The sequence below is a fragment of the Cervus canadensis genome, chromosome 3 (genome assembly GCF_019320065.1).
Source record: "Cervus canadensis isolate Bull #8, Minnesota chromosome 3, ASM1932006v1, whole genome shotgun sequence".
Taxonomy (NCBI): domain Eukaryota; kingdom Metazoa; phylum Chordata; class Mammalia; order Artiodactyla; family Cervidae; genus Cervus; species Cervus canadensis.
The window spans coordinates 93,019,817-93,044,586 of record NC_057388.1 but is presented as its reverse complement, the minus strand read 5'-3'; the positions used below and the strand labels follow the sequence as shown (position 1 = coordinate 93,044,586).

General features: G+C 49.1%; 1 protein-coding gene across 2 annotated transcripts; it reads left to right on the top strand.

Annotated features, from left to right (window-relative positions):
* Positions 1-6,453: 6,453 nt before the first annotated feature.
* On the top strand, positions 6,454-23,554 carry AKR1B1 (aldo-keto reductase family 1 member B). 2 transcript variants are annotated; one of them, XM_043463752.1, is made up of 10 exons: positions 6,454-6,611; positions 15,193-15,360; positions 16,031-16,147; positions 17,152-17,229; positions 17,542-17,664; positions 18,157-18,263; positions 18,590-18,671; positions 19,183-19,266; positions 21,088-21,170; positions 23,153-23,554. In XM_043463752.1, the coding sequence occupies exons 1-10, from the start codon at positions 6,546-6,548 to the stop codon at positions 23,193-23,195; spliced, it is 951 nt and encodes a 316-aa protein (XP_043319687.1). In that variant the 5' UTR covers positions 6,454-6,545; the 3' UTR covers positions 23,196-23,554. The 2 variants fall into 2 exon arrangements, with proteins under 2 accessions (XP_043319687.1, XP_043319688.1); XM_043463753.1 differs by lacking the exon at positions 6,454-6,611 and adding an exon at positions 7,046-7,173.
* The last annotated feature ends 1,216 nt before the right edge of the window (positions 23,555-24,770 follow it).

Sequence of the window (24,770 nt, the reverse complement as noted above, 5' to 3'; positions counted from 1 at the left end):
GGGAAATGTGCCTCTACACAGAATTTAAGGGGAGGAGGGCACCAAAAATTTCAGTAACCGAGATAGATTATATTTTAATGCAATATTTTTAAAAATCTATATTAATGCCAAAAAAATCCAAATATCAAAATTTTAAAAGAAGGCGACTTACTAACTTGTTGGCCTTGCAAAATTAATATTACCAAACCTCAAGTTTCTTTGATGCCCCAAATGGGAAAGGAATACAGTCAGTTGTCTTGGCCAGGAGGCCATAAGGATCAAATCAGAAAATGAATTTGAAGCACCTGATACATAAGAGGCACCCATGGGTATTACTGGGCTTTCCTGGTGTCTCAGATGATAACGAATTTGTCCGCAGTACAGGAGACCTGGATTTGATCCCTGGGTTGGGAAGAAGATCCCCTGGAGAAGGGAATGGCTACACACTCCAATATTCTTGCCTGGGAAATTCCATGGACAGAGGAGCCTGGTGGGCTACAATCCCTGGGGTCTCAAAGAGTTGGACACAAGTGAGCAACTAACACCTTCACGTCTCACATGGATATTACTATTCATAAGAATTTATTGAACAACTATTCTAAAGGTGACACAATGTCTGTCTCTATTTTTTTTTTGCTATCCTGCTATGAGGAAGGTTAATATTGACAGTTCTTCCAATGTTGTTTACCATCTAAACCTCATCTTGCAAACAAACACAATTGATACCCAGCACCCCATCAGACCAGTTCCCTGAGTCTCTTACATCCAGCCCACTCCATGACAGGGGCTGAAGTCTCTGTCTTTTTCCTGTGACCTCCACACTTTCTCTTTTGCCTTTCCTTGTTTCCCATTTCTAGAGGGCCAATCTCAGGTGTTCTCATTCCAAAACGATGATTGCTCCTCCAAGGGTACCAAAGGACGAAGTGGGCAGAAGTGGAAGAAAGACACCTTTGCTGGCCTGTTGGGAATGCTCACCCTGTGGATTTCTCTGGGCGCTGCTGTGGTCAGGTGCACGGTGTCTGGTTATCACAGTTCTCCTGCTTCCTGAAATGAGGAGTCGTGGTGAGGCCACAGTGTGGACGGAGGGCAGAGTTTTCCAAACTGGAGACCAGGACCCAAGAGTGGATCAGAAAATCATTCATCACGGAACTGGGAGTGAATCATGGTTGCAATCAATACTAGAAAAATAAAACAATATGCACTATCAGAGTATGCCACACATAATAAGGATGAAATTTTTTGTAGGTCTTTTGTTTCTGTTATATATACATATATGTCCGCTGTTTCACCTGCCATATAGATTAAAAAAAAAAAAAAAAAAGAATTTGTGACCAGCAAGCCATCAGCCCCCGCAGCCATCCCTCAACGGTGTACCTTGAAGGGATTCAGGATGGAAAAAAACCAGGGTACTGACCTTAGATAGCTGAGGTGCATATCAAAGGAATGATTTCAATGAGCCGGACTCTTGCATCTTCCCATACAAAGAAAATCGCTAAATTCCTTAACTTGAGATACCTGGTTTCCTTTAATTAACAGTAATCTTTTGCTGATCCCTCTATCTGATCTTTGTTGCAAAAACTCCTAAGTATGCTAGCTTCTCCCTTAGGAAAAGTCCCTCAGGGCAATCTAAGAGGTTGACTCTCAGGCTTAAATCCTTATGAAGTCTGCCAAATAAAACATAATTCTCAACTTTTAGGTTGTGCATTTTTTTTTCAGTCAACAAATGTAATCTATTCCTTACTGTGAGTCACAGTAAAATGACTTGAAAGCCCCCCATGTGTCAGTGAAGAGTTCAGGCGCTATAGTCAAACTCCTTGGCTTTAAATCTTGACCATGCCACTTGTTATATGTTCGTGCTTAGTCATGCCAGACTCTGTGAGTCCGTGGACTGAAGCCCTCCAGGTTCCTCTGTCCATGGGAATTTTCAGGCAGGAATATTGGAATAGGTTGCCATTTCCTCCTCCAGGGGATCTTCTGGACCCAGGGATCAAACCCTCATCGTCTCTTGTGTCTCCTGCGTTGGCAGGCAGATTCTTTACCACAAGCGCCTCCTGGGAAGCTCTCAACTTGCTATGAGACCTTAGCAATATTTTTTCCCCTTCTCTGTGCCTCAGTTTCCTCATGTGTAAAATCAATGACTAATACTACCCACTGCAAAGAGTAGTTGTGAAGATTAAATGATTTAATCCATACAATGTAGAATAATGCCAGGCACAGAAATTAGCTATTATATTATTCCTGTCAGCAGCAGAACCTGCATATAATGTATGACCCCTGGGACAGGAAGATCCCCTGGAGGAGGGCATGGCAACCCACTTTAGTACTTTTGCCTGGTGAATCCCATAGACAGAGGAGTCTGGCGGGCTGCAGTTCATAGGGTCACAGAGTCAGACACAACTGAAGCGATTTAGCACACACGTATGCACTCACAAAGTGACTGAAGCAGTGCTGAGACATAATTTGGGCTCAATAGCTATTTGTCCTCGTGGAATACACTTTGTTGATTACTATATTCTACTGTATTCTGTTCTCCTCTGCACACAAGATGACACTTGCTCATCTCAGTGAAGACAGGCAGGACCTTGCAACTAGGTCTGGCCAAGATTGTAGATGGAAGTGACGTGTGCCACTTCCAGGCCTAAACAATTCATCACTCATTTGTGACTCTTCAGTGCTCTTTGACTCTCCTGAGGCAAACCCTGAAGACTTGGGTTGGGGCAATCTGTGAACCAGGGTGGTGGAACCTCTAGCCTGGGTCCTTGAGGGATTGTGTGACTAGAGCCTACTGCCTCCCTTCACCACAGCTTTACATAGATACAATGCACACGCCATAACATTCACCATTTTAAGTGTACAATTTGGTAGTTTCTCATGTATTTACAGAGTTATACCAGATTTCACAGGACCTTGAATGCCAAGCTAAAGAGTTTAAGTCTTATCTTACAGGAATTGGACAGTTAATAGGAAATTGTCTTTTAATTGCAAAAAAAAAAAATGTTTATTAATTAAATAATCTGACAAACAGTATTACCCTTACTTTCGGCTTCTTCCTAACTTTATCCATATGTCACATGTTGTTTTTTTCATGTTAGAAACCATGTCCTATCTATGACTTTGTTTTCTATGGTAACCTTAGGGTTATTTCGTATATATTTTTCTGTATGTCTAGATTGTCTTCATTCATTTTTTTAAAAAGATTTATTAATTTTATTGTTTGGCTGTGGTGGGTCTTCGTTGCTCCACGTGGGCTTTCCCTAGTTGCAGACAGCTGGGGCTACTCTTTGTTGCCGTGCGTGGGCTTCTCATCACGGTGGCTTCTCTTGCTGCAGGGCACAGACTCTGGGTGTGTGGGCTTCCGTAGTTGCGGCTCTCAGGCTCAGCACTTGTGGCAGTTCAACTCCAGAGCACAGGCTCAGTAGTTGCGGCACACACATGGGCTTAGGTCTTAACTGCTCCGAGGCATGTGGGATCTTCCCCGACCGGGGACTGAACCAGGGTCGCTTGCATTGCGAGGTGGATTCTTTACCACTGAGCTACCAGGAAAGCCGCTGTCTTCCCTTCACGGTTACACCTTGTCTCCTGTTATTGTTGGACATTTATAGTTTTCCATTATGTGTATTGAATTGTTTTTCAAACATACATGTGGTGTATGTGTGTGTGTGTGTGTGTGTGTGGACTAGGGTGATTCAAGTGAAGTGCCAAAGGTATAAAATTTAAGGAAGTATCCACATTCAGGCTGCAATTTTTCACCTAAGTATCTCACTTGCCCAGTCCTAGCTCTATACCTATAGTAAGGTGTCTGTGTGCATGTATGTGTGTTTTCCTTCTAAATTATTCCCTCAGAAAGAGATCACTGGTTCTCATGACAGGATTATTGGTTTAGAGTCCTTTAAGGTTCTTATTGCTCTTGCTAGGAATTGCTAGAAGGTTTCTCAGAAGAATTCCATTGACGGTTTTTTTAAAGCATAATTTTGATATGTGCACAAGAGCATTTTACAAAGATTACAGAAGTAACAGAGCAGTAAAGTGACTATAACAACAGTATGTCCCCGCTATAGTACTGCTATTTGCTATAGAAGATCCACAGGTCTGACTTTTTACATTTGCTAGCCCAGTCAGAATATTCCATTTTTAGCTAGTTATGCCTTCACGCAGTCAACTGTTAAACTCACTCATCAAAGCAACAACAACAAGCCATTCATATTGAATGTATGTCCCTAACAGATGACCCTTCTGTGTATACCAACCTGCTCACTCAAGGTGTATAATTTCTCTATGAGACTAGCCCTTAGGACAGCAACCTCTATGCCCACAGAGATTTATGCATGAAGAGTGGTGTCACTACTGCTATTTTACCACAAACCAGGTTCCTAGCTGTAGGGCTCAAATTAAATTGCTATTATTAGGGGGCAAATAGTATCAGAATTTGCCTACCCACAACAGTTTTTATAAAAGTCAAATGGAAAAATCTCTGGCCTAGTCTGTTTTGTACAAATTTTCTCCTGAGGGGAGGGCACTTTTTAGAAGGCACTGAAAGGAAAATCACCAGAATGGAATTTAGAGAGGTCTGGGTTCTGAGTCATCCCCAGGCAAATGTAGTTCCCGATCTCACATAATTAGAGGAAATATTAAAGGGAGATAAAGCAGAAAGAGCAAGTTTGAAGTAGAGTACAGTATCATGGAAAGGGGTTGTTCAAAGAAACCAAAATTGTCCACAAAGCTCTTTCAGCAACTTTCCTTTGGTTATCTTGGGAAAGAATGTGTTAGGACTGCCAATTAGGACTGATTAACTCATTACCTGCTGCTGCAGCGGCTGCTGCTAAGTCCCTTCAGTCATGTCCAACTCTTTGCGACCCTATGGACTATAGCCTACTAGGCTCCTCTGTCCATGGGATTCTCCAGACAAGAATACTGGAGCGGGTTCCCATGACCTCCTCCAGGGGTTCCTCCCCACCCAGGGACTGAATCCACATCTTTTTTGTCTCCTGCATTGCAGGCAATTTCTTTACCTCTGTGTGACCCCATAGACGGCAGCCCACCGGGCTCCCCCGTCCCTGGGATTCTCCAGGCAAGAACACTGGAGTGGGTTACCATTTCCTTCTCCAATGTGTGAAAGTGAAGTCACTCAGTAGTGTCTAACTCTTAGCGACCCCATGGACTGCAGCCTACCAGGTTCCCTCCATCCATGGGATTTTCCAGGCAAGAGTACTGGAGTGGGGTGCCATTGCACTAGCGCCACCTGGGAAGCCCAATTCATCTAACTCCTCCTAATTTGGCATACTTGAAGCTACAATATTAAAGTTAACTTTTCTTTTGTGGGTTTCTGTCTTAATCATCTAGAGAGCTTTGCTAAATGACTGTGTATGAAATGTGCTGCTTCCGTAGAGTCTTACTTTCTAAAGACTCAATGTCCTCTGCGTGTTTTGCATTAAGCTCATCAGGGATTCCTAACCTCAAGAGAGGCTGGCACTAGGAGAAAAGGTTGCTGAATCACCTTCAGTGTCACAAGCAGCTCACATCTAGGGCGGAGTGTGAAGATAGCCCTAGGAGGTTACATACATGCTGCTGCTGCTAAGTCACTGCAGTCCTGTCGACTCTGTGCGACCCCATAGATAGCAGCCCACCAGGCTCCCCCGTCCCTGGGATTCTCCAGGCAAGAACACTGGAGTGGGTTGCCATTTCCTTCTCCAATGCATGAAAAGTGAAAAGTGAAAGTGAAGTTGCCCAGTCGTGTCCAACTCTTGGCGACCCCATGGACTGCAGCCTACCAAGCTCCTCTGTCCATGGGATTTTCCAGGCAAGAGTTCTGGAGTGGGTTGCCATTGCCTTCTCCTAGATAAACCCAAATCTCAAGTTGATGTTCTGCAACAAGACTGCAAACCATTTCTCTGGCGTGCACCTTAGTAAGCAAAGGGCGCTAAACGCCAGCAGTAGTAGTCAGTTCAGTTTAGTGGCTCAACCATATCCGACTCTTGGCGACCCCATGAACTGCAGCACGCCAGGCCTCCTTGTCCACCGCCAACTCCTGGAGTTTACTCAAACTCATGTCTGTTGAGTTGGTGATGCCATCCAACCATCTCATCAGTGTGTTCCTACAAAGTAAAGTCCTGGCTTTGGTCAAATTCCCAAAAAAACATGCTACTGGGCCTGAACAATAAACTTATCCTTCAGCGCTCTCAAAAAAAAAAAAACAAAAAAACAAAAAAACAAAATTCCTTCCCGGGCTATTATTTATGGGAATTCTGTTACTTTTGCTAAGCATTCGCGTTTCCACGTGTCACAGCTGCTGGCGGTGCTCGGGGCGCCGCGTGGGGGTGTGGGTAAACTGCCCACTTAAAAGGAATCCGGTGCCGCTAGGACCTAGTAGGAGGCGCTTCCTCGCAGAGCCCCCCGGGCTAACAGACGCGCGGCATCAGATTGTCGGGACGGCCAATCAGAAGCCGCGCTTGCCGAGCCAGACGCCCATCATACCCGCCCCTTCGGCCTGCCTCACCGGCTATTTAAAGAACCGCGCTGAGCCACCTCTGCACCGTTCTCTGATCCCGGTCAGCGGAGCTCAAGCAGTCATGGCCAACCACATCGTGCTCTACACCGGCGCCAAGATGCCTATCTTGGGGCTGGGCACCTGGAAGGTAGGTGCCCTGGCGAACGTGCTCCGGGGCTCACTTAAGTGCTCGGCGCGGCCTGGGACGGGAAGGGACCGAGAGTGACCCTGAGCAGTGGCCCCCGCGGCGGACGCCAGGCCTCGAGGGAGCCACGCTCGGGCTGGTCGGGTCCCGGCAGGATCTGGACCTGCGGTTCGGGAGCCCGGGCGCTGAGGCGGGCGGGGCGCTTGCCTCGGTCTCGGACCGGGGGACTTACGGTGGGGTGGGGTGGGGAAGGGGTGCTTGAGAATGGCTCGCGGGTGGCCGACCCCATAACCCCTCGTGCTTGCGATCCGCTGGAATCCGATCTCAGCTGGAAAGACAACTAGGGGGCGCCGATCGAAGGGAAATTTTCCCGAGTCTCCGTCGCTGTGGCTCGGTGGATGGAGGTCGGGGAGGGGCGTTCCCGGAGATGGAGCAAAAAGGGGCGTGGGGCGCCGGCGTCCCTCGCCTAACCGCACCTGCGGGCGCCCGCGCCTTTTGCCTTTCTTCGAAATAGCTGGTCCTTAACCGTTTCCGACTTTGCTCCCTCAGGAACAAGCATCCCAAGGTAAGCCTGGAGTCTGCAAGTAATTGAATTAGGCGGCACGAGTGTGCCCAGGACCTTTCTATTTACTCTGTCCCGAAACGCGCGGGTCGCTGAACTCCCGGAGGCCGGCGTCCCCCCTCGGAGTGTCCTGTTCTGGACGAAGGAATCTACGGGGGTGCGGGTGGTTGGGGGGAGGTTCCCACCCATGCGAAACTGCGGGCTGGCATCGGTAGTTAAAACTGCCTCCGGAAACCTCGGCACCGCTGGAAGCACTTCACAGCGTCCCCAGGAAAAGGTTAGGAGTAAAAATGGTAGTCTTGAGTATTTGACAGTTGGGGAGCAGTGAGTGATGTTACGGGAGCCGAAGCAAAACCCCCAATTTTTAAACCGCTTGTAAGTTAGCTTGGAGTATTTTGTACATTACGTTCCACGGCTGTGACTCGGGTTTTCCAGGAACTTTAAATATAGGACTGGGCATTGGCCATTTGCACACTGACAAGGAAAGAAAAGACCGTAGAGATTAAGGGCACCTTGAAATGGTCTGAAAGAGACAGGATTGTATTTATCTCTACCCTAAAGTCAGCAGCTGGAATCTTGTAAACATTCACTGTCGCGGAGTTGCCTCTCACTCAAAGTGTTTCTCGGACAAAGGAATCGGAATTATCTGTGCCTTGTGTTTCCTTCCAAAAGGCCAGTGGTGGCTCTAAGGGTGTAATTGAATTATGGCCATTGTACCAAGTTAAATTCGGTCTGTCGCAGGTTATTCTCTTGGAATGGATGTGAACAGACACTTTCTTGGCAGTGGCAAATTACAATTTCTGAGGCAGCACACAGACATACACGTGTCACTGGAACAAAACCACCACCTCACTGAGCCTTATAAGTTTGTGGCTTCAAAAATTGGGACTTAAGGTCCATTGTTTCAAAATCAGTACTCTGGGGGTAAATAAGGAGTAAAAGTTGATTTAAAACTACAGCTTTAAATCATTTGCTTGAGCTCTTAAAACCTACCCCCAAAGCTGTATATTTAGTTAAGATAGCTCTATAAATCTGTACGTTTAGATCATTCACTTGAGTAAGTTCGTTGAGTGTAAGGGTAGCATCTGACTTGGTCACAAACTGTTTACGGAACTGTTCACAGACTGGTAAATGATAGGTATCCTAAGGATAACATGTCGAATTAATACGAAGAAGTAAGATAATTTCAGATTTGGGGGAGTGGGTGAGGAGTTGAAGTTGTTTGGAACCGTGTAGAGGCATGATAGGGGAGGTGACGGGGAAATAAATGGTTTAAGTATGGGCTTGGAGTAGATTTCCCTCTTTATAAGGAAAAGTATATGAATAGTGTTTGATACCTTTCCCCTGTATGTGTAAAATATATATTCTCACAGATGCTGGACAAAAATGGGGTGACCTAAATACCATTTGCTTATCTTTGTGAGAACTGGGGGAGGCCCTGAGAGTGGGGGCAGTTCCTGGTTCCCATGGGTCTTCCACATCATGGTGGCTGTATTGTATCCTTCAGACCCTTGGCAGGGCTCTGGGAGTCTCCAGTCAGTTACTTTGAAGGTCCTCGGACTCCCCCTCCTCTCCTTGGAGGTGAAGGTTTCAGCCCACTGGGAGAACATCTTGATCTCCAAGCCCATTTGGCTTAGAGGCCATTTCCCCTTGGCAGGCTTGCCTTCCCCAGTGGACAGTAAATAAGCCACGGGCATTGTATTCCCAGGAAGTGGCTGAAACAGATTACTTCTGATGCTGACCAATGTCCTGTTGCTGATAAATGTTTGAAACTAGCTGAAAACTTGTTGATGGTAAATGGCCGTAATTCACCTGCATGCTCCAAGCCTAGGAATGGAGATCTCTTTTCTCTGCTGCTTTTCCATTGTCTTCTACCCGCACCCACGAGCCTTTGAGACATTTCCCCCTAAATGTCCCCCACCCAATGAAAATTCAACATCACAGATAGACGGTACATCTGTGTGTGTCCTGTGACCCTTTGACAGGCCACAGAACATTTTATAAGCTAAGTGCTTTAGTTTTTGCCTCTTTGAGGTTGAGAACACTTCCTTTAGGAGAAAATGCTGAGAAAGAACTCAGGCCAAGCTCTTGATGGCCTGGGATCCCGGGCTAGAAGAGTCGGAGCTAAACCAGTAGCTTGTCTTTCTGTTCACCTGCTTCATCTCCCTGCAGGCCTCCACCTGCAGCTCTTCAAGAGCAAAGATACTTAAATAAGTCCAGCCTGCGCAGGGCCAGCCCTGGGCCACCCCCATTGCAACCAAGTGGAGACAGTGGTATAATTTAGGACAGCTGGATTCACACCGAGTGAAAGTTAATCTCAGTTTTCTTGTTGGTTTGTGTTTGTGGCCAAACCTGGTTGTGAGCTTTGGTGGAAAAAAATAGCCACAGTGGACTGTTTTCATGTGATAAGGCAACAAAAAAGATCCTTCTTCAGCAGTCTGCTCTTTATCATATGAAATTGTGGTTTACGTTATTAAACTGTAGATTTGGACGTAATTGAACATGAGCCAAATGAGGTTGGCTTATCTGCACCAAGCAATAAAAGCTCCCCTGTTGAGGTGAAGAACTGGACATTGTTGTCATTCTCTGGATTCTCCCAGATGCTTATTCTATTGGAGTCTTATGAGTGGCAGATTTGAAGTCGTCTTGGTACAAAACCGTCGGATACGGGCATTGTGTGTAAGCACAGGACAGGCAAGCTGGCCCAGCTTGCTCAGGTTTCCCCAGACCTTATTGTCCATTGATTAAATTGGAGCAGGGTATAAACCCTTTCAGTCTCCAGAGTACCTTTACGTTCAATATCAGGATACCTTTTTGTTGTTTTGTTTTGGGAGGGTTTCTATTTGTCTGCTTTTGGGCTGTATCACATGACATGTGGGATCTTAGTTCCCTGACCAGGGATCGAACCAGTGCCTCTTTATTGGAAGGGCAGAGTCTTAACTATTGACTCTCAAGGAAGTCTCACGTTTTGGTTATTAAGGTGATGAATTGCAAACAAGAATGTTATTTGTAAATAGGACAAATCAAGACTGGGACTGTTACCTACTGCCCATTTCTTTGTGTGCTTTTCCAGCAACCCCCAGGGGTTAGTAAACCGCAGCCCATTTTTATAAGCAGTTTTATTAGAACACATTTCACTCCTTTACATATTGTTTTTGCAGCAGCAGAGTTGAGCAGGTGTGACGAGACTGTTTGGCCCACAAGGCCTAAAATATTTTCTGTCTGGCCACTTAACAGAAGAAGTTTGCCAATTTCTCTTCCAGAAGATTGTAAATAAATTAGCTGGAAGTTGAATACATTTTGAGAAATTAGGTCACAAATGTCTGTTTAGCATACATGTAGTTGAAATGCTTTATATACAATGAGAAGCAGAAAATTATGTCATGACATCACTAGTATTTTAAACAAAACTGATAATTAAAAAGTAAGGTTAGTTTTTTTTTTAATGTAGGTTGAGCTTCTCTGAAGTGAAGCTGGTTTAATCCGAAGAGGTTAAACAATGCTTTTCAGTGACAACTTTTCTCTGACGTGTTACATTTCAAGGCCTTAGAGGTTGATGCCCTGTTTGTTTTATCAATCAAAGTTTACATCAAAAGTTATGGTTACCTATTTTTGCTCCAAGTTTATCATTAGCGCACTGTTAAACTTCTTACCCCGGTTTTTCCCCCCTCAAAGTGAAGTTTCCTTTATTCCTATCCCCCTTCTTCATTACAAAAGTGATACCTGCTAACTGAAGAAAATATTTTTAAAAAGTCAGAAAGAACACAGTCTTCTCTTTCCAGACATCTGCATGTTAAAACTACAAAGGGTTCAATCTCTGAGATCCTGTTGTTTGTTGTTTTTTTTTTTTAAACCAATGACACTGTTTTATAACCTTTGTTGTTTGGAGCTGTGTGTTGCTAAGTTGTGTCTGACTCTGCGACCCCATGGACTTTGTAGCCTGCCAGGTTCCTTTGTCCATGGAATTCTCCAGGCAAGGATATTGGAATGGATTGCCATTCCCTTCTTCACGTTTGGAGCTGTAGTATTTTTGTTGTTTGTTTGCTTGCTTCTGGCTTGCAGAGGGAATAGAGGGAGGGGATATTAAGGTACCTAGCAGCACGAGGAGAAGGCACTGGCGACCCACTCCAGTACCCTTGCCTGGAAAATCCCATGGATGGAGGAGCCTGGTGGGCTGCAGTCCATGGGGTCGCTAAGAGTCGGACACGACTGAGCGACTTCACTTTAACTTTTCACTTCCATGCATTGGAGAAGGAAATGGTAACCGTCTCCAGTGTTCTTGCCTGGAGAATCCCAGGGATGGGGGAGCCTGGTGGGCTGCCGTCTATGGGGTCGCACAGAGTTGGACACGACAGAAGCGACTTAGCAGCAGCAGGAGCTCCAAGCAGAGCGGAAGATGATTGGGTTTTAAAGGGAAAGGAGAGAGAGAGAGAGACATGGATAGTAATTATTCGAGTTGGGACTGCCTGGCCTGAAGTGTTACGTGAAAAGGAAATAGGCCCAGTTTGTGGTACTGACGGGGGGCTCTCAGGGGTAGAGACGTGTCAGCGACGTCACTTGGTACCATCAGCTAGAACATTGTCCAGTTGCTGCTCAAGCTCAGAGCTCTAAGTTCTGAGGGGATGGGCATGGGCAGCTGTGCCCAAGTCACAGGGCAGATTAGTGGCAGAAGTGAATTTCAAACATGATTTCACCTATGTGATTTGTATAATTTGGTTATTTATAACTTGGGTGTTTCCCCTGCTGGTTTTCTGTGGATTTCCTGTTAGATGTATAGAAACATATTTTCGTGATTATCCTCTTTTCAAAGTCTCAGTCTGGACCCCCGCCTTGTGTTTGCAGTTTTCAGTGTGGCCAGGGGGTGAGGAGACGGTGTAATCATGTGTTGGCATTCCCAAGTTTATTGAGCCTTTTATTTTTTTTCAATCAGATCTCTAAGTGGCTGCTTCATTAGTGATGAGGAAAGTTAGTTTAGTCTCCTCCTGGGGAGGGTTCTGGGTAATTAGTACGGAACGTAGTTTGTGGATTCCGGTACATTTTCATCCCAGAGGATGGTTTACCAAGCCCAGGTGACTGGTCCTCTCCCTGACCAGTGTCTCCCTTCTTCCAAGGACAGACCTCTGAGCCAAGGCTGGCCCTCAGGTCCTGGTGCCAGGGTTCGAACCCCGGCATCTCTTTTTCACTGCTCGATCATGGGCCAGTTTCATAAACTCCGCACCTTCATTCCCTAATCCACAGAGATCACGGATACCCAGGGTTGTGGTGGAGATGCAATTCAGTGATACACTTAAAACTAGTGAAGACTGATCCATAATAAGTGGGAGCTGTTGTTACTTTCTCTCCGAGCCATTGAGCGCTGCACACCACGTGGGTCAGGTTCCGTTTGTGACAGGACCTGCCCTGGCACAAGCCTTCTCCTAACCACATGCCTGTCCCCAGGCTGGCCCGGGCCCACACAGCCCAGGTGAGAGTTGTTTTCCCCACTGCACACAGGGCCGGTAGCCCCAGGCAGCCTTCCCCCCGCCCACCATCACTGCAAAGATGTCTCCAGAAAGGGGAAGCCAGCATGTAGTATCCATTCGCTGGAGTCCTCTTATGGGTTGCCACAGCTTGTACGTATTGGATTTGTAAATGCCCAACAGTCCTTGCTTCTGCTCCTCATTGTCCTATGAAAGCAGTTTGGACTCAGCTTCTTAGCACATGCTTTCCAGCTAATCAGTCTTCTCTGTCCGGGCAAGGGTTGGGGAGCCACAGCTTCTTGCTGACCTCTTGTAGGTCATTTCTGTCCTTGGCTCCTCTATAAAAGCATCACAAGAACTTGTTGTTGTTTTTTTTTTTCAAAGTTTTAGGTCCATTGTTCAGCAGCCTTGATTATCCTACTCGGCGCTCTTTTGGTCCCAAGGAACCAAATAACCAATTTAATCTTAAGCAGGAAAGAAAATGTGCTGGGGGTGGGGAGTCACTGACTTAGAGGATGTCAGGAGTACCAGAGCCAGGGCTATGAAGGATATGGCCAGGAGCTGTCTCTCGTCCGCTCTTCATCTGCCCCTCAAACCCTACTTCCATCTAGCACCTCCTGGCACACGTGTTCCCCGCACAGAGACGCCAGCAGAATGAAATCTTGTCCTGGGAGTGCCTGCTGAAGTCCAAAGACGGAATCCCGTGGGCCTGCCTGGGGTCGTGTCTCGGGCCCTGGACCAGTCTCTGTGGCAGATGCAGTGCATGGCTGGGCCTGCCCTCTGCCTGGGGTTGGGGGCGGTGAGCTGCTAGGCTGGTACAGAACACGGCCCCACAGAGAAAGTCCAGCCAGGGTACCTTCAAGCCTGAAGAAAGTTGATGGCGTGCTAGAGTCCCCAACCTGGGTCTCCGTATACCACCTGGCTTTCTCCTGGGAAGGGGTGTGCCCTGCTCTCATCAGCGACAGCAGTGCCCAGGGGGCCCCAGGGACACCGTGGTATTTCTGGCCACGCTGAGGTTCCCTGCCCTGTTCGTTTCACCGTGAAGGATGGGGAAGACCGCAGGTACAGCTTGGGTCCTCCGGGGACCTAGGAGATGGCCAGGTCGTCTGAAGATGTCTGATGTCACACCCGAGGTCAGCATTGCCCATCTGCCCCCTCCTGCTCCCTCTGGGGTGGAGAGCGAGCTGGGCGAGCTCACGGCTCGGTCCTGCGCTCCTCTGCCTTCCTCTGTTGGCGACAGCTGATATCAAAACAGCAGATGTCTGCAGCTGCTCATGGCCCCCGGGGAGTTCCCCTGCTCATTCTTTTCTACCCCAGCTCCCTGGAGGAATGTGCCCTATTCACCCACCAGTCCGCTGCACATGTGTTTGTTTTCCACCTCTCTGGTCCAAGCAGGAGTGTTGTGGAGATGGGTGTGTGCGCAGTCAGGCTGGGCGCTGGATGCAGGGGTGGTGCTGTGCCTTCCTGCTCACCCAGACACACACGTGGTCCAAGCAGGGGCAGCGTTCAGTCTTTATGCAGCTCTGACCACGAACCACATGGTGGTCTTCCACAGCTCCCATTTCCCACTCCTGTCAACTCCTTTCTCTCCGCTAAATGCCTCTGAGCGGCCACTTCCCACCTCCACCTCTTAAAGCAGATTCCTACACAGTGAGATTTGAGCACAGGCCTTTGAACCTGCAGCAGTCACGTTTATGACTTTGATACTCCCCAAACTGCGTAAAAACAAGTGATGACTAATACCAGAATCTACCTGTGGAAGGAGAAAATAAGTCATAAGCGTTCACTGACAGAACTTGAGAACCAAACGGGAATTGGGGTGACTATTTAACAGTGGTTTTGAAGTATTTTGAGTTGTTTGAAAGCAGTGGTATCCCTCATTGTCTTAGGAACCTGACAGATTGAGATAGTGTGGGCTTTTGTTTGTTCAGTTCAGTTGCTCAGTCGTGTCTGACTCTGCAACCCATGGACTGCAGCACGCCAGGCTTTCCTGTCCATCACCAACTCCCAGAGTTGCTTAAACTCATGTCCATCAAGTCGGTGATGCTGTCCAACCATTTCATCCTCTGTTGTCCCCTTCTCCTCCTTCAGTCTTTACCAGCATCAGGATCTTTTCCAGTGAGTCAGTTCTTCGCATCAGGTGGCCAAAGTATTGGAGCTTCAGCTTTAGCATCGGTCCTTCCAATGAACACCCAGGACTGATCTCCTTTAGGATGGACTGGTTGGATCTCCTTGCAGTCCAACGGACTCTCAAGAGTCTTTTCCAACACCACAGTGAATTGTTTATACAGTGATTTGTAAATCAACAGATGCTGAACAAACACGGAAGCTAGGGGCTTTGGCCCATCTAGTTAAGGTGATCTGTGCTGCTAGTAGAGGGTGATCAGATTTTCCTAAAGTGAAGCACCGTGGCATCTCACCTTGGGTGGCCTGGCTTTACGGGCCTTGAAGGAAGAGGAGCCGCTGAGGAGCCTGGGTTCCCTTCCTCCTGGCTTGTGTGCAGACTGTGTTTTATTTCATTTTTGATCTTATCCCCATTCCTTCCATTTCCTATTTCTTTCAGTCCCCTCCAGGCAAAGTGACGGAGGCTGTGAAGGTGGCGATTGACCTTGGGTACCGTCACATTGACTGTGCCCACGTGTACCAGAACGAGAATGAGGTGGGTTTGGCCCTCCAGGCAAAGCTGCAGGAGAAGGTGGTGAAGCGTGAGGACCTCTTCATCGTCAGCAAGGTACCCCGTCCCGCAGGGGAGCCTGAAGGGAGGGTTCTCATCCATGTTCATCCAGGGCAGCATCTGTTTAGGGGCCAAGACCGCACCCTGGGGTCTTTGAACACAGCTAGGGTTATCACCCAGCAGGCGGTTCTTCCTGGGCAAATGTGTGACTCAAGGCCACACCCAAGGCCATGTGTGCCTGTCTGTTGGATGGTCATTCCACTGGGACCCACTGGCTGGAGCCCTTGCTGATGAGGCCAAGGCTATGGGTTGGCACCCCCTTTCCAGAGGGTTACCTCTGATAATAGGACTTGGTTCCCCTCTGCAGACTGAGCTCTCTTGATGGTTCCCAAGATATACTGGGTGGGAGGGTGAGGCTGGCCCCACAAAGACCAGCCTGGTGGGAAAATAGGCCCTGAGAACTATGTTCAGGGCCTGGGGCTGGCTTGCCAACCTGCCCATTCCATATTATGCCTTCAGTTTGGTCCTCCTGAAAGGGTTCCTTGACCTGATTATCCTCCCTTCCTTTGGGAAATAGGATTCACGTGTGCAGTGGAATCTCTGTCCCCACCATTGACAGCGTCACGGTGAAGTGGGTGGGTTGTGGGGTGCAGAAAGCGAGTCCCCTGTCCCCGAGCCATCTGGCTCCTGGCCTGCGGGCTAAGACGTGTTCCCTCCCCGGCTTCAGCTGTGGTGCACGTATCACGACAAGGACCTGGTGAAAGGTGCCTGCCAGAAGACGCTCAGCGACCTGAAGCTGGACTACCTGGACCTCTACCTCATCCACTGGCCCACGGGCTTCAAGGTAGGGGCTCAGGGGTCTCCAGTGGCATCGCCCTCCGCTGTGAGCAGGTCACAAGCAGGTAGACCCTCTGTGTGTGGCCCTGCCACTGCACTCGAGGTGTGGTCCCTAGACCAGCAGCAGTGGCCTCGCCTTGGAGCTTGTTAGAAGTCCGCCTCGGGCCCCACCCAGCCCTCTGACCCAAACCAAGGGTGGCTCACGCGCACGTTTCAGAGTTGGAGGAGCACCACTCTTTGTTATTTGGTAATTGGGTAAACTTCAACCTTTGCGACTATGAACAAAGGCTGAGGTGACACTCCTTCCCATAAGGCGGCGTCATCAGCTACCACGGCTCCCCACCACCTCAGGCACCTTCACATACACACACGCACACACACGCACGCACATATATATGCACGCACCCTGCACTTAATGCATGCGTTTTCCTGTATTCCATACACATCCTGTGGAAGGATAAACCTCGACAACCTTCCTCTCAACACACAAGAACTCTAGAGTTATTCCATCCTTAACCTCCATTCTAGCCACAGGCTCAGTTTTCTGCTTCATCAGCCAGTGTGAAAGCATGCGGGTTTTACCCTGAAGCTCTTATTTTATTGCACTGGGGTGTATCCAGGCCTGACTTGCATCCTTTGTTTTTTTTTTTTCACAATAAGCTGGCGAGGCTCAGCCAGGTGGTGGTTTTGTAGGCTTGGGTCCAGCCAGGACATGGGCCCTGGGTCCCCCCCTATCCACACACCCCCATACACGGCAGGCTTCATCTCGCTGACCGAGAATTCTCCATCTCCACACGATGGTCAGTGCCCACCCGACTGATAGAAAAGGGGTCTGGAGGCTTCAGGAGCTGTCTGCTATTTCTTTTTCCCAATGACATGGATTTGCCCTTGATTAGCATCTGAAAACAGCTGTTGCAGTTTAGAGCAATTGTTTTAGAACTTTGCTTTCCACAGTGTATCTGCCCCAGCAGATCTCTGCAGGTCTGTGATTATTTTTGATTGTTACTGCAGCCTGGGAAAGACTTCTTCCCATTGGATGAGGATGGCAACGTGATTCCCAGTGAGAAAGATTTCGTGGATACCTGGACGGTAAGGCAGCCCCTGGCTTGGCCTTCCCTTTCTTGCCAGCTCCCCGGCCTCCTTGTAAGGGACCAGGCGTGAATGACCTGCTCCACAGTTTCTTTTCCCGTGATTGTTACTCTGTCACTGTTGTAGCTCTTCCTGCTTCATTAAAGCCATCCTGGCTTTTGTCTCAATGCCTCTTGTCTTCCGAAAGATCTGACTTGCTGGCACTGAATAATAAAGGCATGACCTGTTTAAGCTGGCTGGTGCAAGAGGTGCTTCTGGTCCTTGTCCTTCTGGGCACATGTCAGCAGCAAGCAGACCCTCTTTGGTTTCTAGGCCATGGAAGAGCTGGTGGACGAAGGGCTGGTGAAAGCTATTGGAGTCTCCAACTTCAACCATCTCCAAGTGGAGAAGATCTTAAACAAACCTGGCTTGAAATACAAGCCGGCGGTTAACCAGGTAATGTCAGCAGGGAAGCTAGTGTGCGTGGGAGACTGTTGTGTGACCCTTAGATGCTAGCAGTGCCTTGTTAATCGCATCACCCGGAGGCGGGTCCCTGGGCGCTGGCAGAGTCCTGAGTTATGGCTCAGAAAAGACGGTGTCACATCCGAGAGTGAAACTTGCAGGAGAGAAGGGTTTTGAGCCTGGCTTGTGATGACTCAGAGTCTTGAGATGAGTTGCGTGCAGACATTGACATCCTCAGACCTGTCACAGTTGATAAGTGGCCAAAGCCAGAAAAAACCCTCGAGGCCCTTGGCCATGGTAACAGGACTAGGATCCTTAATGTCAAGAACGCTAGCTGGGAAGCAAGAGTTGTCACTGCCCATCCAGGAGATGGGATGCGGGTTGCCCATAACTTTCTGTCTGGAGGGAGGGGTCTTAGCCAGGGAAGACTTCCGGTGTGGCCTGTGCCCACAGGGTCAGCATCAACCCTCCCGTGTTTATCTGCAGATTGAGTGCCACCCATACCTCACTCAGGAGAAGTTAATCCAGTACTGCAACTCCAAAGGCATTGTGGTGACCGCCTATAGTCCCCTCGGCTCTCCCGACAGGCCCTGGTGAGTCTCCATGGGATCGTGTTCTCTTGTCAATTGGCGGAGATTAGAAATGGCTGAAAAAGGAAAATCCAGCATCAAGGAGGATGCTTCCGAGGTGATCGGCAGACCTCCCCGGGAGCCTCCTGTTGGGCTTCCTGGTCGGCGTTTCTAGTAGCAGGATGCCTCCTCTTTTTCCAAGGGTTGTGAGTTTGTAGCTGAACTCTGAATCAGGAGGAGACTGGCGGGCCGCCCTCTGAGGTCGATGGGCCTTAGGGTTAGGGTCACGGCTGCCTTGAGCAGTGGTGACGGTGGTCACTCATGCAGACCGTCTTGCTGTCTGTCTCCAGGGCCAAGCCCGAGGACCCTTCCATACTGGAGGACCCCAGGATCAAAGCGATTGCAGACAAGCACAATAAAACCACAGCCCAGGTATGGCCGTCTCCAGGCTGTCGTGACTGTTCCCAGAACTTCCTGCATTCGTGGTGGTTCCCGTCAGCCCTCCCCAGACGTATGGCTTGGGTCCGGAAGCGTGGTAGCAAGGGCACAGAGGAGCCTTAGGAGACTGTGTGGGGCTGGGGATGATCGGACCTGCCCCGCTACCTCTGAAGGCTACCACGAGGGTCCACACTAGCCCCTGTTTGGGAAAGCCCGTCTCTGCTCGCAGAAGGGCTCGGCTGTGTGCTCCCAAAGGCTAGCGCGAGCTCCTAGACAGGGAGTAACATACAGAGAGACAAAGAGGCTGGGAGCTGGGCTGGGGGTTGGGACCTGAGCACCTCACTTCCTCCTTATATTGCGTGAGACATTACCCCTGAGCTGGTCTCCTCACTGTGAAGTTCTGGGGTTTCTCTCTTTGGGTGTGGGCTGGGGTGGGGGTCAGGTTGGGCGAGTGGAAAGTGCAGAGCTCCTGATGGACGTACGCGCTTGGCATCTCTTTGCACAGGTGCTGATCCGATTCCCCATGCAGAGGAACCTGATCGTGATCCCCAAGTCAGTGACACCTGAACGTATTGCTGAGAACTTCCAGGTAAGTCCTGGCTGGTCGGCCCGGGGTCCCCTCGGTGGTGGAGGGGTCAGCTTTTCACCGGGCCTCTGGATGGTCATGTGTGGGCCCCCCGCCGTCTCCTCTCGGGCAGGGAGCCCACCGTAGACACGGGACACTGGTTCCTCATGGGTGGCAGTGCTGCCAGGGCAGCCCTGGGCCTCGTACATGCACACACCTGCGCTGGGACTTCTCAGGGACTTGTCATTTGCCCGAGAAATGTTGCTCTTGAGTGATGCTGCTTGGATTTGCATCAGGACTCAGTTCCCCATCTGTGAAACTGTCACTTATTACAAGGGTTATCACGAAGATGAAATAAGATGCAGACAGCACCGGGTACCTTTGTAAGCACTCGGGAAACACTGCCGTGCTGACAGCTCCGGGGCCTGAGAGGCCTTGCAGGGCTCCAGTGAGGTGTTCCGTGCGGGTTCCCTGAGCACCTGCCAGAGCCGAGGAGGCCTTCTGACCTCACAGCCCCTCCCGCCCACCTGCCTGCCTCCCGCACCAGGGTCGGGGGCCGGGCCAGGAGACGAGCTCCCCAGGAGGGTCCCAGTGCCCCTGAGGCGAGCAGCTCTTGGTCTTCACCCAAGCCCTGGTTCCTGTGGCTCTGTTTCCAGGGAAAGCAGCTGATCACGCCTGTTCCACTGGCCAGGGGCTGCGGCTGTAACACAAGCTGCTGGCCGCCTGGGGCCCGGGCAGGGTGGGGAAGATGAATAAAGTGGTGAAATAGTATGAGAAACACATACCCTGCTAGAGATGGATTTTTTTGTTTCTTCTTTTATTTTTTCAAAGTGTTGGAAAAGACACATTTTCATTAAAAAATTGTTTTTTAAAACCCACTTTTATTTTTTAAACCTATTTACTTTTAATTGGAGGATGTGTTAGTCACTCAGCCGTGACTGACCCTTTGCGACCCAATGAAGAGTAGCCTCCTACATTCCTCTGTCCATAGGATTTTCCAGGCAAGAATATTGGAGTGGGTAGCCATGCCCTTCTCCAGGGGATCTTCCCGACCAAGGGATCGGTCCTGGGTCTCCCACATTGCAAGCAGATTCTTTACCATCTGAGCCATCAGGGAAGCCCAATCAGAGGATACTTGCTTTACAATATTGTGTTGGTCTCTGCCACACATCAGCCATAGGTATATATACGTCCCCTTCCCTCGTTTTTAAGCTTCCAAGCCACATAGCATGTGGGATCTTAGCTTCCTGACTTGGTATCAAACCCTGGCCCCCTGCAGTGGAAGCACAGAGTCTTAATCACTGGCCTGCCAGGGAATTCTCTGGGCAGAGGTTTTGAAGTGAACTAAATAGAAAAAAAAAGTATCATTTTGCCTGGAGGATCTGGAAGGGAAAGGTCTGTTTTCATTATTCATATACCCAGGCAAAACATGTGTGTTCTGAGTGGCCATGTAATGAACTTTCTCTGAATTTAGTCTACCTTCCTGCCCCTCCGCACAGCAGGCAGCATCTCACCAGTGGTCCTGCCTGGAGCTGATCATATGCTTTCATATTCTGTGTTGGATTTTGTTGCTTAGTTGCTAAGTCATGTCCAACTGTTCTGCAACCCCATGGACTGTAGCCCACCAGGCTCTTCTGTCCATGGGATTCTCCAGACAAGAATACCGGGAGTGGGTTGCCATTTCCTTCTCCAGGGGATCTTCCCGACCCAGGGATCGAACCTGAGTCTCCTGCGTGGGCAGGCAGGTTCTTCGCCACTGAGTCGCCAGGGAAGCCCCTACCTGTGTTGGATAGCTGTTTACAGAGCTTCATGGGAGCTGTGGTTTCTATTTTGTTTGCTTTTTAGGTCTTTGACTTTGAACTGGACAAGGAGGATATGAACACCTTGCTCAGCTTCAACAGGGACTGGAGGGCCTGTGCCTTGGTGAGGTGAGTCCCGGGAGATCCCCTGGAGGGGTGCAGGTGAAAGGATAACTGCTGAGGCCTTCCCACCCAGGTCCTGCTCTGGCAGCAGCTCTGGCTTGTTCACGTTACCTGGCCTTCTCCTCCATGTGCTGCAGCGAGCGTTTACGGCATGTCAGCCGAGCCGCACTCGGCCCCAGGGGAAATGCCCGGCGCCCTGCCCTGGTCTCTCCTCGCCCTGTGCACTGGTGGCCTAACCTGCAGTAACCTAGGGGCCAGACAGCTGCTTTTTTTTTTTTTTTTAACTAGGGTATGTTGCTTCATAATATTACATTAGTTTCTGCTGTACAAGGAAGTAAACCAGCTACGTGTCTATATATATCCCCTCCCTCCTGCCCTGTCCCACCCATTGAGGTATTTTGACTTTTACTTTTCAAAGTTGAGTGGCTCATATGAAACCGGATGATTCCAGGTGGCCCCTGCCCCACCTTCCTGGGAGAATTTCCCCGTGACTCTTTATCCTTAAGGACTCGTGAGAGGGTTCTGGTGGAAGGCTGTGCTCGGGGCCCTCCCAGCACCCCAGCTCTGATAGTGGGGCCACCTGGACCCCTCCAGTAGCCGTGAGCTGGTTCCTTGTGTTCCCTCTGATTGGTAGTTTGGAAGGAGATGACAAGGAAGTAGGGTTTGGGTTTTTTTTGTTTGTTTTTTCCTTTTTGTACCACTATGTTAACTCAGCAAAGTTTAAAACACATTTCCTGCTTTCAAGAAGACTCTCCCCATTTTACATGGAGACTAAGAACCTGCTCTGTGACTGTATCGTCTGACCTCACCGTTTCTTCTCTGTCCCCTCTGGCATTTACTCTCCTAAGCAGAGTTTGAGCGTTCCCTCAGGCCGGCCCGGGTGCTAGCTGTCCTTCCAGCCCTTGCTCTCTCTCCAGATCCTAGCTGGCACCCCTGGTGGTTCCCCCACATCTCTGGCAGGTGTTCCCAGGTTTGCTTCTTGATTAACAGCTCTCGCCTGACCTTGGGGCAAGCCCTTGCCTGTGAGCGTGTGGCTGCCACGCTGTGGCCACAGGCAGAGTTTACCACTGGCCCTCTCTGAGGTCCCTGTATGTGTTAATGGCACTGACCCTTTAGACATTAAAATCTTATTTGAGCTAGTGGGCAAAGGAGAGAGAAGAGAGAAGTGAATCAGTCACCAAGTCCCATCCTTGTTGTCCTTTGAGAACTGCTCATTATTCATTTAGTTTCCTTTCCCCTTCCAGCTGCTGACGCAGCGTATGGTAGGGCGGCTGCTGCAGACCACTGATGTGTAATGGGTTGGGAAAGAGTCATTTGCCCCAAGCAGGGTTCACCCTGGGGCCTTTCACACTCTTCCCAGCCAGGCTTTCCAACACTGTATACCTCCCACACAGGCCATAGGGCTGTGAACCTTGGCAAACAACTCCTGTGTCTTTCCACCCCCAGCTCAACGTCCAGCCTCTATAGCAAATCTTTAGTTGTTCATTTCAGCTCCCACTGGTCCCGGGAGGCCTCTGGAGATGACAGTGGCCTCTTGCTCCATGTCTTCTCTGTATCTGTGAGTCTGCCTTTTTTTTTAATTGGTGGAAAATCGTTTTACAATTTTGTGTTGGTTTCTGCTGTACGCCAAGGGGAATCGGTCATAATTTTGTGTGTATATATATCCCTTTCCTCGAGGCTCCCTGCCCTCCCCCAACTCCAGCCCTCCGGGTCATCACAGAGCACCAGGCTGGGATCCCACTGACTTTGTTTTACACATAATAGTGTATATATATGTCAGTGCTACTTTCTCCATTCGTTCCACCCTCACTTTCCTCTGCTGTATCCACAAGTCCGTTCTCTACTAGGTTCATCAGTACCATTTTTCTAGATTCCATGTATATGCGTTAATGTACAATACTCAAGACATCACTTCTATCTATTTGAAGTTGGTTACGGTAGAAATCTCATCCAGGAAAGACTAATGTGTTCCTATTTTCTCCTGACAGCTGTGCCTCCCACAGGGATTACCCCTTTCACGAGGAGTTTTGAAGGAGTTTTGAAGCTGCAGGTGCCTGCCCTTGCCCGGGTGACCTGCCGTCTCCCACCTCACTTCTCTTACATGTAGCGTAATTTGGCCTGTGTCCCTCAGTGGTGGGTCATCGAGGGCTCAGCCAGCTTGGTGTCGGGTCCAAAGAGCAGAATCAGTAGATTAGTAGAAATCTTTTCAGTTTTCCTTCGCCCTTCTAGTCTCGGGAACTGGGGAACATGCAACCCAAATACTCTTTTCTAAATTGAATTTACAAAATCAGAATAGTGCCTCTAACGGTGGGGTTTTGATTGCTTGGAATTGTAATCCTTTCAGCTAGACTTTTCTTTGCCTGAAATAAAAAGTGCTCTTATGAGTCTGATGCTGTCTGTTTTGTTTTGGTTTGTTGAAACAGTACACCACCTTCTGGGCCCATCGACCCTGCTCCCAAGATACCATACAGCTGACCACTCAGCCCCACAACAGGAGGAAGGACTTAGCATCTTAACACTTAGGACCTCAGTACTGCACCCACTTAGCTTTAGGGGGCTGGATCCCCTCCTGACTGCATATCAGACACCCCAGGGGCTTTGAATGCTAGCATGCTGGTCCTCATCCCTGGAAACTTACCTAATTGGTCCAGGTGTAGTCAGGACATCAGGAGTTTGCAGGACCCCTGGGTGACCCTTGTGCAGCCAAGCTGAGAACGACAGCTCTAGGACCGAACCAGGACGTGAACCCCGTTTGTAATTTCACAGATTTACTTGGTTTTTTCCTCCTACTTGTGAAGGCCAATAGTCCTGTGGTTACTAAACAGCACCACTCACGAGAGACTGCTCTCAGGAGGTTCATTGTCTGGGGCAGAGGGAAGAAAAGCAGCAATAATTGGTAGCTGGGGCCACTATAACAAAAAACCAGAGACTGGGTGGTTTAACAGAAATGTATTTCTCATGGTTCTAGAGGTCTGAAGTCAGAAATCAGGGTGCCAGTGTGGCTGAGTTCTTATGAGGGCCCTCTTTATGGCAGGTAGATGCCTACCTTCTCACTATATCTTCCAGGGATAGAAATGAAAGAAAGCTTTCCAGAGGGCCGACTCATTGGAAAAGACCCTGATGCTGGGAAAGACTGAAGGCGGGAGGAGAAGGGGATGACAGAGGATGAGATGGTTGGTTGGCATCATCAACTCAGTGGACATGAATTGAGCAAACTGCAGGAGATAGTGAAGGACAGGGAAGCCTGGAGTGCTGTAATCCAGGGGGTCGAAGAGAGGCAGACATGACTGAGTGACTAACACTAACTTAACTGACAAAGTGACATAGGCCATGAAGGAGATTGGATAGAAAAGTGTTGACTTCAAGTTTAATAAAGACAAGTCACTTTGCTTTGCTCCTGGCTCTGTTTATTGGCTGACTAGCCGCTTTCATTTGGTGAAAGCTGTTTTGCAGGTGATCCATGTGTCAGATGGATAGCATTTAGTTGGGCAGCGTTGGTTGCTGGGTCTTACCCAGGGATGCAGGAGAAGAGTCCGGCCCCCGCGTGGCTGGGGTGGATCCAGGTGGGGGGCCCACCAGCTCACCAGCTGGCAGCTCTGTACCTGG

Excerpts from the sequence above, each read along its gene's own strand:
- AKR1B1 (XM_043463752.1), top strand. The coding sequence starts at position 6,546 with ATGGCCAACCACATCGTGCTCTACACCGGCGCCAAGATGCCTATCTTG. Across the intron at positions 16,148-17,151 it reads ACTGGCCCACGGGCTTCAAG|CCTGGGAAAGACTTCTTCCC; the intron begins GTAGGGGCTCAG and ends TTGTTACTGCAG. Across the intron at positions 18,672-19,182 it reads ACAATAAAACCACAGCCCAG|GTGCTGATCCGATTCCCCAT; the intron begins GTATGGCCGTCT and ends CTCTTTGCACAG.